The sequence below is a fragment of the Pantherophis guttatus genome, chromosome 6, assembly GCF_059756535.1.
Source record: "Pantherophis guttatus breed Tessera chromosome 6, ASM5975653v1, whole genome shotgun sequence".
Taxonomy (NCBI): Eukaryota; Metazoa; Chordata; class Lepidosauria; order Squamata; family Colubridae; genus Pantherophis; species Pantherophis guttatus.
The window spans coordinates 22,986,255-23,001,326 of NC_142068.1; the positions used below are offsets into that span (position 1 = coordinate 22,986,255).

General features: G+C 40.2%; 1 protein-coding gene across 7 annotated transcripts in view; it reads left to right on the forward strand.

Moving 5' to 3' along the window:
* Positions 1-14,432, forward strand: part of SPTSSB (serine palmitoyltransferase small subunit B) — a 32,587-nt gene extending 18,155 nt beyond the window's left edge. For all 7 annotated transcript variants that reach the window (XM_060683058.2, XM_060683056.2, XM_060683055.2 and 4 more), the window contains one exon: positions 12,099-14,432. In XM_060683058.2, the coding sequence (XP_060539041.1) occupies positions 12,099-12,352 (254 nt within the window). In that variant the 3' untranslated portion in view covers positions 12,353-14,432. The remainder of the gene's footprint in view (positions 1-12,098) is intronic.
* Positions 14,433-15,072: the final 640 nt, after the last annotated feature.

The window sequence follows — 15,072 nt, forward strand, 5'->3', positions numbered from 1 at the left end:
TGTCACGGAGATTAAAGACGTCCTTACCCGTGGCAAATAAGTTGCTTGAGCCCGTGGTGATACAAGGGGTCCCAGAAAGGCTACGGCAGAAGAGGCAAGTGGCAAAGGCCAAATAAGATAGATCTGCAAGAGACTTGCCAGAGTTAAAGGTGGGAGAACGAGTTCGGATGAGACCACTGCCTCGAGATCGGACAGGCCGTTGGGAAAGGAGTACCTGTTTACAACAAGTGGCACCTCGCTCCTATTTGGTGGAGGTTGGAGGAAACCAATATTGGCGGAACCGTGTGGACTTGCGTGTGGCTGAGCAACCAGACTTGCATGTGGCTGAGCAACCAGACTTGCGTGTGGCTGAGCAACCAGACTCCTCATATTCTGTGGGTGGGTCAGAGTCAGTTGCCAAGCCAAACCAACTTAAGGATAATAATGAATGCTCGTCTGACATTGATGACAGCCCTGAGCAAGTTGGTGTGTCTGGTGATAGCCAAACATCCGAGGCTTCAGAAAATGGCGAGCGAAGAGATCCGGCCTGCGTGAGAGAGTCAGATGTGAGAGAGCTGGTCATTACTCGGAGTGGTAGATGCTCACGCCCTCCTGATAGACTCAAGTTGTAGAAAGTGTTGCTGTTATTAGAAAAGGGGAGATGTTATGGGGTTGTGTTGCTTTTAATCTTTATCTCTATTTGCCTCTATGAGGTGTTTCGGGTTCCTGGATGTTCCCCTTGGAAGACGCTTTATAAGCGTTGTTTGTTAGTTTAACTTTGTTAATAAAAGTTTATCCGAAACAGAAGCTAGGGCAAGTAATGGGAGCTCATTCCGTTACGCGGCATCTATATGTATCTATACTTGTGATTTATTCTACCAGTAGTAGGACTAAATTGAGCCTTTTCATGAACAAGATAGAGGCAATTTCAGATTAGTTGTCCTCAACGCTCTTTGTTCACCTAAAAAGTTCTCAAAACAGAGCCATGCCATTCACTTTTTGGCTCCTAATTAGAAAAGGAGACACTTAGAGATTTTTTTTAAAAAGGGTTAAATGCAAGAACTTTCTCATTGGAATAACTTTGTTTTTATAATAATAATAATAATAATAATAATAATAATAATAATAATAATAATAATAATAAAAGCTTACGAAACAACAATAAAAGAAAATATGAAGGAAAAAAGAAAGTAATAGAAAAATGTGCAAGAAAACAAAAAAATACAAGTAATCCTTGATTTATGACCCTAATTGAGCCCCACAGCTACAGTCATAAATTGTGACAGTCATAAAGTGGGTCACCATGTGACCAGACCCAATTTTATTACCTTTTTACAGCAGTCATTAAGCAAAAGCGGTAGTCGCAAAGCAACACAGTAGACCACAGCAGTCATAAAGCAAATGTAGCAGTAAACACCATGGTTGTTAAGCAAATCCATTATTTGCTGTGGAGTGGGAGGGGAGGGGGTTTCTGGAAGCCAGAAGTAAACACCAAACTTCCAGAAAAAAACATTGTAAATCACGGACGTGTGACCATGGGGTGCTACAAAGAACCTTAAATGTGGGCTGGTTGAGTGGTGAAATCTAAAATTTGTTACTACCAGTTCTGTGGGCGTGGCTTGGTGGGTAATGTGACTGGGTGGGCGTGGCCATTTTTTTTTTTTTTAACTTTTAAAACCATTTTTTCTACAACCTCTTCGGTGAAGAGGTTGTAAAAAAATGCTTTCAAAATGCTCTGACAATCCCAGCTGAGTTGCTTGATCTGCAGAGGATTTTTTAAAAACACAGCTTGGATCATCAGAGGCATTTAAAAAAGGGGGGGGTTCCTTTTAAAAGCCTTTGACAATCCCAGCTGAGCTGCGCAATCATCAGAGGCTTTTTTTTTTTTTACTTTTAAAAGCGTTTTTTCGGCCGAAGAGGTTGTAGAAAAAATGCTTTTAAAAGTAAAAAAAAGCCTCTGATGATTGTGCGGCTCAGCTGGGCATGTGGAGAGGCAGGGATTTTTGCTATCGGTTCTCTGAACCACCCACCTCCATCGCTACTGGATCGGGCGATACGGTCCGAACCAGGAGCATTTCATCCCTGGCTGGTTGCCAATGCACAAAATGCAGTCAGGTGACAATTGGGATGGGGCACAAACATCAGAACTTTGGAACTAGTTCATAAATATTTTGTGGGAGGATCCATCATTACTTCAAATGGTCATTAACCTGTAAGTCAAGGCTACCTGTTAAAGGAACTCCTCATTAAGAAAATGACTTCCCATCACATTTTCATCACAACCAGTATAAGCAATTTCATAATCTCTTTATCTCCTTTTAAATAACAAATATAACATTCTTCTTCCAATAATCCACTTATTAATACTAGGAAAATCAACTAAAACCTTCTCCTTATCCAATTATTGACAAAAAGTCTAAAGAGCTCTAAAATATTGACAATATTGATTAATTAGCAAATATAAAACTCAGCATTCACATCTCAACTTTTAGCTGTAAGCAAAACTCGATTTAAAGGGCATAAAATGGTCCGATCCTAGTGTAAACAAACTAAACTTAAAGTTTCAGGGGAAAAGAGACCAGTTCTCTTTCAAAAAAAAGGACAAGCTCCAACGTAACATTTATCCCATTCCAAATACCAACAATTACCAAAAAACCTACATCAAATAGTAACATATCCCATTTAAATAATCATTCCATATCTCAACTGTAAACCATAAACAAATCCACATATTGCAAATATAAAGTAATTCCAGCATCTTAATATAAACAAAAGACTAGAATATAAAATAATCAGAATAGTGCCCTCTGATGTGTTGGAAAATAAATTGACCCCCTCCTCTTTGTGGCAGCCTTTCAAATACTGGAATACTGCTATTGTGTCACCCCTAGTCCTTCTTTTCTCTAGACTGGCCATACCCAATTCCTGCAACTGTTCTTCCTATGTTTTTGTCTCCAGGGACTTAATCATCTTAGTTCAGGGGTGTCAAACTAGCGGCCTGCGGGCCAGATGTGTCACTTGCAGGGCACGCCCATCCCAGCTCTGTAAAGGCAAAAAAAGTCACGATACGTCACAGTACGTCATGTCATGCGATCGAGTTTGACATCTGTGACTTAGTTGATTTTCTTTGCACTTTTTCCAAAGCCTCAACATCTTTTTTGTAATGTGACCAAAACTGGATGCAGTATTCCAGGTGTGGTCTTACTAAGGCTTTATAAAGCAGTACTAATACTTAACGTGATTTTGATTATATGCCTCCGTTTATACAACCAAGGATTGTATTAGCTTTTTTGGCTGCTGCCATACACTGCTGGCTCATGTTTAAGTGTTTGTCCACTAGGACACCAAGATCCCTCTCATAGCTACTGTTTTTGAGCCAGGTTTTACCTAATCTGTACTTGTACCCTTGATTTTTCCTGCCTAGGTGTAAAATCTTGCTTTTCTCCACATTCAATTTCATGTTGGAGAGAGCCCATTGTTCAAGTCTGTCAAGATCTTTTTGGGTCCTGAGCTTGTCTGGGGTATTTGGTTATTCCTGCCAGCTCAGTGTCATCTGCAAATTTGATGAGTTTATTTTATTTATTTTTTTAGGGAATTTATATTGCCGCCTATTTGTATATGGCGATTTAAGGCGGCTTACAAAATATAAAACCCCATATAAAAACAATAAAACTAATAAAAGAAGAGTTGTGTAATAAATTAATATACTAAAATCACACACCCCACCCTGGCGATAGCACCTCACATGAGCCATTTAATGGGATCCATCCCACTCTGAGTTCCCCAGGCCCGCTGGCAGAACCAGGTCTTCAGTGCCTTCTGGAAGAGTGCTAGAGTGGGGGCCATTCTAATCTCTGTGGGGATGTTGTTTCAGAGAGAGGGGGCCACCACGGAGATGGCCCCTCTTCTGGGTCCCACCAGATGTATCTTTGCAGGGGATGGGACCCACAACATTCCCTGCCTCCCCGAGTTCCTCTTCTATTTCCTCATCTAAATCATTTATGAAAAGATAGATGCATACTGAGCCTAAGGCGGAACATTGTGGTACCACACTGCTTCCTTCCTTCCATGTATATGTAGTATCATTAAAGACTATTCACTGAATACACAGTTTGTCAGCCAATTACAAATCCATCTGGTGGTGGTGTTTTCTATCCCATGTTTTTCTAGTTTACCAAGAAGTAGGATGTGGTCTACTTTATTGAATGCCTTGCTGAAGTCGAAGTATACTATGTTTACAGCATTTCTCTGGTCTACTAATTTAGTCACTAAGGTTGGTTTGGCGTGATCTGTTTTTAACAAACCCATGCTGGCTACTAGTTATAACTTTATTTGTTTCTAGATCTTCACAAATCTGTTCTTTTATTGTTCTTTTCCAGTATCATTCGAGGTATTGATGTTAGGCTGATTGGTCTGTAGTTTCCTGGATTTGTCGTCCCCCCCGCCCCGGTTTTTGAAGATGGGAACCACATCAGCTCTTTTCCAATCCTCTGGTAGTTCCCTGGTGCTCCAGGATTTTTTAAGATATGGTACAATGGTTCTGAGATAACATCTGCCAGATTTTTCAGAACTCAGAAGATGTTCTCTTATCATTTTCTTGCTTATTTTACTTTATTTTTAACAAGGATTCTCCTTTAAAAAGACAAATTCACCAAACTTTCTTAACTTTTAATTAAAACAAAATCAATTAGATACAGAGCCAATTTAAATCTTATAAAATTAAATGACATAAAATAACAATGGGGAGTGGACTTAAACACTATATCAATGTAAACAAATTCAGTATACCATATTTATCAGTTGAGATATTAGTGAATCCAAAGAGAACCAGCCAAAATAACAATCTATCCAGTGGTGAAATCCAATTTTTTTTTACTGCCGGGTCTGTGGGCGTGGCATGGTGGGCATGGTGTGGCTTGGTGGGCGTGGCTTGGTGGGCGTGGCAAGGGAAGGATACTGCAAAATCCCCATTCCCTCTCCACTCCTGGGGGAAGGATATTGCAAAATCTCCATTCCCACCCCATTCTGGGGCCAGCCAGAGGTGATATTTGCCAGTTCTCTGAACTACTCAAAATTTCCTCTGCCAGTTCTCTGAACTGCTCAAAATTTCCGCTACCAGTTCTCCAGAACCTGCTGGATTTCACCCCCAAATCTATCCCATTTTAACCCTGGTCAAATAAACTGACTTTGTGTTCCTTTTTTATACAGAACACTCTTCCTATATAATCTGTTCAGATGATTGTTGGTTTCTTATTATGAATATCTTTAACAATTTTAGCAGTCTCTTTTGTGAATCCAGCAAAAAGAAATTGCTCTCTGGATTTGTCATTTTTATTTCCTTAGTTTTTCTTACAATTTTCTCTTTATATTGGATGTTAGCTTCTTATTCAGAGTTCAAACTACTGGATGAGTTTGTGACATGAATGGAACAGTTCTTTCAATTATGGGGGAAAAAGTCTTTAAAAAAACAGTTACAGTATATTGCATTGTTTGTCCTGAACTGGCAAAGAATTTGTTTTGCCTTTACTAGTCGTCCTTGACTTATGGCCATTCACTTAAAGGTGCTTCAAAGTCATGATTGTCTCACTAAAAGTGACTTGCAACCTGTTATTCGCACTTACGACCATTAGCATCATTGCTGTGATCATGTGACTATAATTTGATCCCTTGACAATTGGCTTGAATTTATGACTGATTGCAGCATTCTGCAGTCACCTGATCATGATTTGTGATCTTTATTATTGATTGATTGATATTTCTTATTTTTAAACTGCCCATCTCTCTTTTTTCCTGTTTTCCTCCAAAAAGAATCCTTTGGGGAAGCTGGATTTCTTTAATGACCATGTGATTTGCTTAACAAACACATAACTCGACTTACAATCACTACTTACAATGGAAATTTTCCTATCACCCATCTCCTCCCACTTATGACTGTATGACTATAACATTGTTGCTGGTATCCTTAAGATTTATATTGATTGTTTCCCTATGACTATTATTTAGTGTTGTACCTTATGATTCTTGATAAACGTATCTTTTCTTTTATGTACAGTGAGAGCATATGCACCAAGACAAATTCCTTGTGCGTCCAATCACACTTGGCCAATAAAAAATTCTATTCTATTCTATTCTATTCTATTCTATTCTATTCTATTCTATTCTATTCATATATATATATATATATATAAAAATTAAAAATGCAGGATTCATTTTCTTTCAGATGTAGAAAGTTAAGGAACAAAATGAATAAAATTCACACAGGAAAAAGAAAACAACAGCACAATACTTTTCCTATCTATCCTTATCAGCAGAGAAAATGACTGCAGATTACAGAAAAAAAGTATATTGAAAAACAACTTACACTGACCAAATGCTCCCTTACCAAACAATACAACCCCAAAACAAAAATTGTGTAAGCACATTATTTATATTTGTATTTCTTTGCCTGACTATCTTTTCTAGTAAAAAGATGTCAGTCAGTATATAAAGAGGCATAACTTCTTTATATTGTATTCTTGTATTCTTTTGCAGAGGGCAGACTGAACAAAAACTTCAGCTTGTAAAGAAGTCTATTTAAACTTCTTATTAAACTTTCATCATAACTTTTTGATAACTGGTTCAAGGCTGCTATGCTTTCATTTAAAATGTTTTCATCAACTACTAGGATGGAGGTCATTTGTTGAACTTAATTGATTTATAGATTATTGGGATAGAATGTACAATCAGTGGGTAGCAGGTGTATTTATGGATAGATAGATGGAGACAGGCAGGCAGGCATTAAATATGTGAAAATGCATCTAAAGTGGTGCCTGCTCTCAGTTACATATGAGTATCACTCAATACAATATTTTTGAGTTATTTTTTTAAATTTAAACCATTTTGGCCCCTGGGGTAGCAATGTTCAGGACCTGCTTTTCTACTTGCTCCAAGGCATTAATGGGGTTGTGAAATCTTGACTTGTCCGCTTGTTACATAGAAGGCATGGAAATAAATTTTTAGAAAGAAGCTGGAAAAACATGAAGGCAAAGGTCTCTTTGACCTACCAGGCGGCATCTAACAAGATCTGAGATATGTTGGAGTGACCCAACTGGAGCATATGTTTGCTCTGCAAATGAATTAATAAATAATTTATTTTATTTTATTTATTTTATTTTGAATTTGTATACCGCCCTTCTCCCTGAGGACTCAGGGCGGTGAACAGCCAAGTAAAAACATCAAGTACAAATATTAAAATACAGTTAAAATATATATATATAAATTTGGCCCCATTAATTAAAAACAATAAACAAAACACTTAAAAACACTTAAAAAATTAGGCCAGCCCGGCTTGCTGGAAAAGGAAGGTTTTAAGGGCATGGCGGAAGGCACTAAGGTCTTGGATTCTCCTTATCTCTGGAGGCAATTGATTCCAGAGGGTAGGTACCCCCACAGAGAAGGCCCTCCCCCTGGGGGTCACCAGCCTGCACTGTTTGGCTGATGGCACCCCGAGGAGGCCCTCTCTGTGGGAGCGCACGGGTTGATGGGAGGTCGTCGGTGGCAGCAGGCGGTCTCGAAGATAGCTAGGCCCTATGCCATGGAGCGCTTTAAAGGTGATAACCAACACCTTGAAGCGCACCCGGAAGACCACTGGGAGCCAGTGCAGCTCACGCAGGAGCGGTGTTACATGGGAGCGCCATGCTGCTCCCGTCACTACCCGCGCTGCTGCGTTCTGGACCAGTTGGAGCCTCCGGGTGCTCCTCAAGGGGAGCCCCATGAAGAGAGCGTTGCAGTAGTCAAGGCGAGAGGTGACGAGGGCATAAGTGACTGTGTACAGGGAATCCCGATCAAGAAAGGGCCGCAACTGTCGGATCAGGCGAACCTGACAAAAGGTCCCCCTGGTTACAGCCGTCAGATGTTCCTCCAAGGACAGCTGCCTATCCAGGAGGACTCCCAGATTGTGAGCCCTCTATGTGGGGGCCAACGACTCACCCCCAATAGTCAGTGATGGAGTCAACTGATTATATCGGGATGCCGGGAGCCACAGCCACTCAGTCTTGGAAGGGTTGAGCCTGAGCCTGTTCCTCCCCATCCAGATCCGCACAGCCTCCAGGCACTGGGACATCACTTCAAGGGCATCGTTGGGGTGGCCTGGGGTGGAGATGTACAGCTGGGTGGTCATCAGCGTACTGGTGGTATCTCACCCCAAAGCCACGGATGATCTTGCCCAGCGGCTTCACATAAATGTTGAACAGGAGGGGCGAGAGGACTGACCCCTGAGGCACTCCACATATAAGAGGCCTTGAGTCGACCTCTGCCCCCCTGCCAACACGAACTGCGACCGGTCGGAGAGAAAGGAGGAGAACCACCGTAATACGGTGCCCCCCATCCCCAACTCTTCCAACCGGTGCAGCATGATACCATGGTCGATGGTATCAAAAGCCGCTGAGAGGTCTAACAGGACCAGGATAGAGGAGCAACCTCTGTCCCGAGTCCTCCAGAGATTATCAACCAACGCGACCAATGCCGTTTCTGTGCTGTGTCCAGGCATGAAACCCGACTGGAACGGATCTAGATAGGATGTTTCCTCCAAGAATTGTGGAAACTGTCACACGACCACACTCTCAACAACCTTCGCCAGGAAGCGAAGGTTGGAGACAGGACGATAGTTGGCCAATATTGCCAGATCCAGGGACGGCTTCTTGAGGAGAGGCCTCACCACCGCTTCTTTCAAGGCGGCGGGGAAGTGACCCTCACTCAACGAAGCGTTGATAACACCCTGGAGCCAGCCTCGTGTAACCTCCCGGGAGGCCAGTACCAACCAGGAGGGACACGGGTCCAGTAAACATGTGGCCGCACTAAGTCTCCCCAAAATCCTGTCCACATCATCGGGAGTCACAGCATCAAACTCCTCCCAGGTAACATTCTCAAGACTATTCCTCGTCACCCTGCCCTGATCTACCCAGTCAGAGTCCAAATCCCCCCGGATCTGAGCGATTTTGTCATACAGGTATTGTCCGAAATCCTCCGCCCTGCCTTCCAAGGGAAGCGGTTCTAAGAGAACCGCTCAGAATATTAACTGGAAGAGTATTAAGCAAGTAAAGACACAGGATGGAAAAAGAACTGTCCACTTTCTTTTTGAAAGAAAGGCAGTATAGAAATTCAATAATATATATTCAGAAAGAATTATGTTGGACATAATTCTGTCTATGTACATTGTCTGATTGTACTGATCTTACAACCAGACAATGTACATAGAGAGCATCTTAAGATAATGTTAATTAGGTGGTAGCTTTACTATTACAATGTTCCATCCATAAGAAATAATTGATGTTGGTTTGGATTTTAAACATACATGCTGCTTGAGAGTATTAGAATCATTTCTTTTGAGTTACATCTACATTTTCACCAAAGGTTATCTAAATTTGACATTCATTTTGGACCATTATCGAATAATCAGTTCTAATGAAGTTTTTCTTTTACAGTCTGCTCTATGGATACTCATAATATTGAAAAAGTATAAATAGAAAAATGCACATATACAGCCAGATTGTTGTTCCATGTAACAATTTGGTTCATACTGACTAGCAGGAATATTTCAGAGATGTAGCTGGGGATGCTAAAATTGAGAATATCTGCAAACAAAGTAGGTTTTCTACATTTAAGGTATTGCTTTTATGTAAGTAACATTATTTTCTCATTGGGAACAAGTCCTCTGATTTTATCTCTACAGACTGAACCAATCTTAGATAAGCTAAGTATCAAATGAGCTGGAAAAACCTGTCTCTGATGGAAGAAGGTTTTTCATGTTTTTCAGGTTTTCCCTTATGTGTTGCTTCCAGAAAAATATTTTTGAGGGATGTTAGAAGTGAGGTAGTGAAACAGGGAGAGGGATTGTAATGCCCTTTCAGTTTCACAATAGTTTTAAATAATTGGATAAGTACAACTGTTTTTGCTTGATAACAATAAATGATATACATAACATAAATATCAGGTGGGTCTTTGGCATTTGTGGTGGAGTCTGGAACTCAGTTGAGGGGAAGAGGGGAAGGCTGGCTAGCCTTGAATCATTGATGGGAAGGAAGAGGCTGAAGGAAATCCTCCTAAAATCTGCTTATCTAGTAGTTGTATAGTGATTACTTAGTCTGGCAAGATTCTTGTCTACAGGCAAGTAGCAATAAACATACTACCCTGATCAGCTCCTTGTATCGTTTCTGGTTCCTTGCACCTGACAATATTCCGTTATGGCAGTGCCACTATATAGAATAGAATAGAATAGAATTCTTTATTGGCCAAGTGTGATTGGACACACAAGGAATTTGTCTTAGTGCATACGCTCTCGGTGTACATAAAAGAAAAGATACATTCATCAAGAATCATAAGGTACAATACTTAATGATAGTCATAGGGAAACAGTCAATATAAATCTTAAGGATATCAGCAACAAGGTTACAGTCATACAGTCATACGCGGGAGGAACTGGGTGATAGGAATGATGAGAAGATTAATAGTAATGCAGACTTAGTAACTAGTTTGACAGTGTTGAGGGAATTATTTGTTTAGCAGAGTGATGGCGTTCAGGAAAAACTGTTCTTGTGTCTAGTTGTTCTGGTGTGCAGTGCTCTATAGCAGTGTTTCCCAAACTTGGGAACTTCAAGATGTATGGACTTCAACTCCCAAAATCCCACAGCCAGCCATGCTGGATGGGGAATTCTGGGAGTTGAAGTCCACACTTCTTAAAGTTCCCAAGTTTGGGAAACACTGCTCTATAGCATCGTTTTGAGGGTAGGAGTTAAAACAGTTTATATCCAGGATGCGAGGGGTCTGTAAATATTTTCACAGCCCTCTTTTTGACTCATGCAGTATACAGGTCCTCAATGGAACACAGGTTGATAGTAATTGTTTTTTCTGCAGTTCTAATTATCCTCTGAAGTCTGTGTCTGTCTTGTTGGGTTGCAGAACCAACCAAACAATTATAGAGGTGCAGATGACTGACTCAATAATTCCTCTGTAGGTTTGGAATAGAAGACCTCCAAGGTCCCTTCCAACTCTATTATTCTGTTATAGCTTCCTGCAGTGGCTTGTCCCCTGAGACTGTCCTAAAGGGATGCAACTCTTTACACCATACATCAGTTATGTTTCCTCTGGCCTAAATTGCAGCAGAAGCTTGCACCCTGCAAACACTGAGGGAAGGAGAGGCTCAGGCTCAGTATCTCTGGATGCATCCAGTGATTTATTCACCAAATATTGCTGGGAGGGAAAAGGTTATAGGGGTTTCAACAGGGGCGGGTTCTACTTACCTTTACTACCAGTTCGCAACAGGGGCACGCACGCAGATCATTCATTATTTATTTATTTATTTATTTTATTTCTATACCGCCCTTCTCACGAAGGATTCAGGGCGGTGTACAGCCTAATTAAAAACACAAAGACAGACAAGTTCATTCCAAAGGGCAGGGGCTCCCACAGAGAAGGCCCTCCCCCTGGGTGTCGCCAGCCGACATAGTTTGGTCGATGGCACCCTGAGGAGACCCTCTCTATGGGAGCAGACTGGCCGGTGGGAGGCTACTGGTGGCAGAAGACGGTCTCGAAGGTACGTTATGATGTCCGGGCAGGTGGGCGGAGCCTCCTACCACTTTTCCTACTGGTTCGGAAGAACCAGACAGAACCGGGAGCAACCCACCACTGGGCTTCAAAACCAGCAATGGTCCAGGACAGATGCTCTTTTATGGCACAACCATTCCCACAATAGAAAAGAGCTGCTGTACAATATAGTTGAGATTTCAAGACAGAGATTTCTATCTGCTTCCTGGCTTGATGTATTTATGGTGGGCTTGTTCATTTAAGATGCAGCCAGGGCCGGATTTAGATGAAAAGAGGCCCTAGGCTATTCCACTTATGAGGCCCTTTCACCTATAGTGAAAGTGTAATTTTAATTTTGCTAACAATTTGAATGTAGGCCCCTCTTGATCTTGAGGCCCTAGGCTGAAGCCTAGTTAGCCTATAGGAAAATCCGGCCCTGGATGCAGCTCTGATATGTTGGCAATACATTAGGTGAAGGATATTTCTTTTAGAACACTGATAACCAGATAATCAGTTTTCTTTTTTCGACCCGTGACTCTACATTGTCTGTTTTCTCTTAGGTTTCCTGTCATTTGAGCCAGCAATGGATCTGAAGAAAATCAAGGATTACATTCACTGGCTGCATTTTCAGTATCTCCTGGTCACCTGCAGTTACGTCCTGGAGCCTTGGGAACGATCCATGTTCGATACTATCATAATTACTGTTGTTGCTATGGTGGTATATACTGCCTACGTTTTCATCCCCATCCATGTCCGCTTGGCTTTTGATTTTTTTTCCCAAGTCTGTGGAAGCCAAGCTGAAAACACACTTTGATTCTCCAGCACTGACTCAAGGGCTTTGCTTTCTATGGAAATGCTCTTTCTCCATACTATTATACTCAGCTCTGCCTAGATTTCTTTTGGATGTGATTGTGAGCTTGTTGGTTCAAATGCACATATCCCCCCATGACCCCTCCTCTTGAATAAAAAGTCATGCCATCAGGCTGGTTCTCACAGGAATGCATGCTTGCACAACTTCAGTCCAACCATGAGCCAGTCTCTGGAATTAGCTTCATGAACTGAGTTCACACGTGACCAACTTGCAATCGAGCAAATCAAGCATTTGCTCTTTGAACACTGTTCCCCATTGAAAGAAACTATCGACTTGCATTTTACCTTTCAGTTGTCTGGATTCACATTACGTAAGTTGAGGATTTGGGTTTTGTTGATGTTTCAGTTGGAAGGACACAGCTGCGAACATTTTAATAAAAGGAAATAAAAGGAAAAATATGTTAAGGCTTTCAAAAGATTCAATAACTTTTAATTTTATGATGGCGCCTGCCACCCCTATGTTCCCTATGACAACATAACAAATTAGTATCTGAAGAAGTAACTTAACAGGGAACTTAGTTTTAGAGAGATGGCCTCATTGTATTTAAAGGACAAAAGTAATTTTTTAAAAGACACACAACCAACTGCAGATAAATGTGGATAGATCTTTTGTCCTCAATAAAGCGTTTTCTCCTATTCTCTTTTGATGTACACATTTTTGCCAATTCTCATAAGAAATTGATTTTGACACTGGGGACTGACTGAAGAACTATTGTGTCCATCTCTCTCAATCATCAATCGTTATATTAGCAATACCTTGAATTCCAGTATCTTAATTTTTTTTTAGTTCTACAGAGGCAATAAGATATAAGGATACAAGAAAAAGAATAACAACTGAAATATTAACATTTTCCATTTTAAGATGCCTTGGCTTTCTGCAAAAAGTAATCTTAGACTTTCACCTAATATTTATTTGGATGTTTTTGCAAACTGGTATTAATTTTGCTTTACACTAACCAAGAATTGCTTTTTATTCTGTTATTGTTCAGCTGAGAGAAATGCATGTACACACAAATAGAGTAAAAGTAATACTCTAATAATTGGAAGGGCTCTAAAGCATGTACATGGAAGATTCAGTACTACGGTACTGCTTCTTTTTAGAAAGCAGAAAAATCATCTTTATTCAAAGGGGATTATATTTTATTCTTGAAAAATGCCAGTGTTGTACTTTGTATAGATGGAATATAAATGCCAACGAGCAAGCTTGCATTATCAGTGTATTCCTGCAATTCACAAAGCTTGCGGTAAAAGTAGGTGTATGCATCAAATATCTGCACAATTACATATAATAAAATATTTGTCCCTTGTGCTGATGGCATTAGATTGTGAACTTTAAAAAGCAAGGGCTGTATCTCTCCCAGACTGAAAAGATCTGAACATGTATGCAAAAACCATAAAGGTTGAATTTATCTTTAAATGAGTTTGTGTATTGTTTTCTTATCTGTAGCCCAGCTTTCTTCATGCACCTCCCAGACAGGATCACAGTTATATTCCTATGAGCATACATGGTTTTATTGGCAATTTTATTTTATTAGTGTTTTATTGTTTTCAGGGATTTCATAAAGTTAATTCTATTTATGGAATGTATTAGTAGCTTTGAAAGATAAGAATCTGTTTTGATATTTGCCTGTGATTGTTACTATACCATTGGGAATGGCTGAATGACTTTTTTATGGATTTTAATACATTGTCTAGTTATACATTTACAGAGAGTTACTTGTTTTGTATCAGTAATGTGGAATTATTTTTAATACTAATCTGTTAGTCATGCTGGGAGTTATTCTTGAAAGAAAACTGGCTTATAAATAGTTATGTGCAAAACCTATTATTTTGGGGCAACATTCTTGGGAATTGCAAAATATTCTGTTCTTCGGAATGAAGAAGAACATCAGTTGCACATTTTCAACTACCAAATAACTTCCAGGATGGCCATATCGGTGTGATCTGGAATTAAAATGGAATATTTCGGTCTTTGCCTGAATTGTAAGTTTAGTGTATCCCTATAAACCTAAAATGAAAACGTATCAAGACAAGATCTCAGATGCTTCAGTTTTCCAGATTTTGGGGGAATTGCATGAAGACCAAAGACTGACTGGATAGGAAAATGAGGATTTTACCTCACCAAATAGATACCTGGGAAAGATGTTGACTTCACAGTCCAACCTATGGTCTGAGAGTTCTCAAGGATCACCCAACCTAAGTAAATAACAGAGTTGATCCCTCTTAGGTTTTACACCTGGGCAGGAAAAATCAAAGGTACAAGTATCGGTTAGGCAAAACCTTGATCAAAAACAGCAACTGTGAGAGGGACATTGGAGTCCTAGTAGACGATCACTTAAACATGAGTCAGCAGTCTGTGGCAGCAACCAAAACAACTTTATACAATCCTTGGTTCTATAAATAGAGGCATAGAACGAAAATCATGTGAAATGTTAATACCGCTTTATAAAGCCTTAGTAAGATGGAACCTGGAATACTGCACCCAGTTTTGATAACCACATTACCAAAAAGATGTTGAGACTTTGGAAAAAGTGCAAAGAAGAGCAACTAAGATAATTAAAGGCCTGAAGACAAAAACGGTTGCAGGATTTGGGTTTGGCTAGTCTAGAGAAAAGAAGGACATGATAGCAGTATTCCAGTATTTGAGAGACTACCACAAAGAAG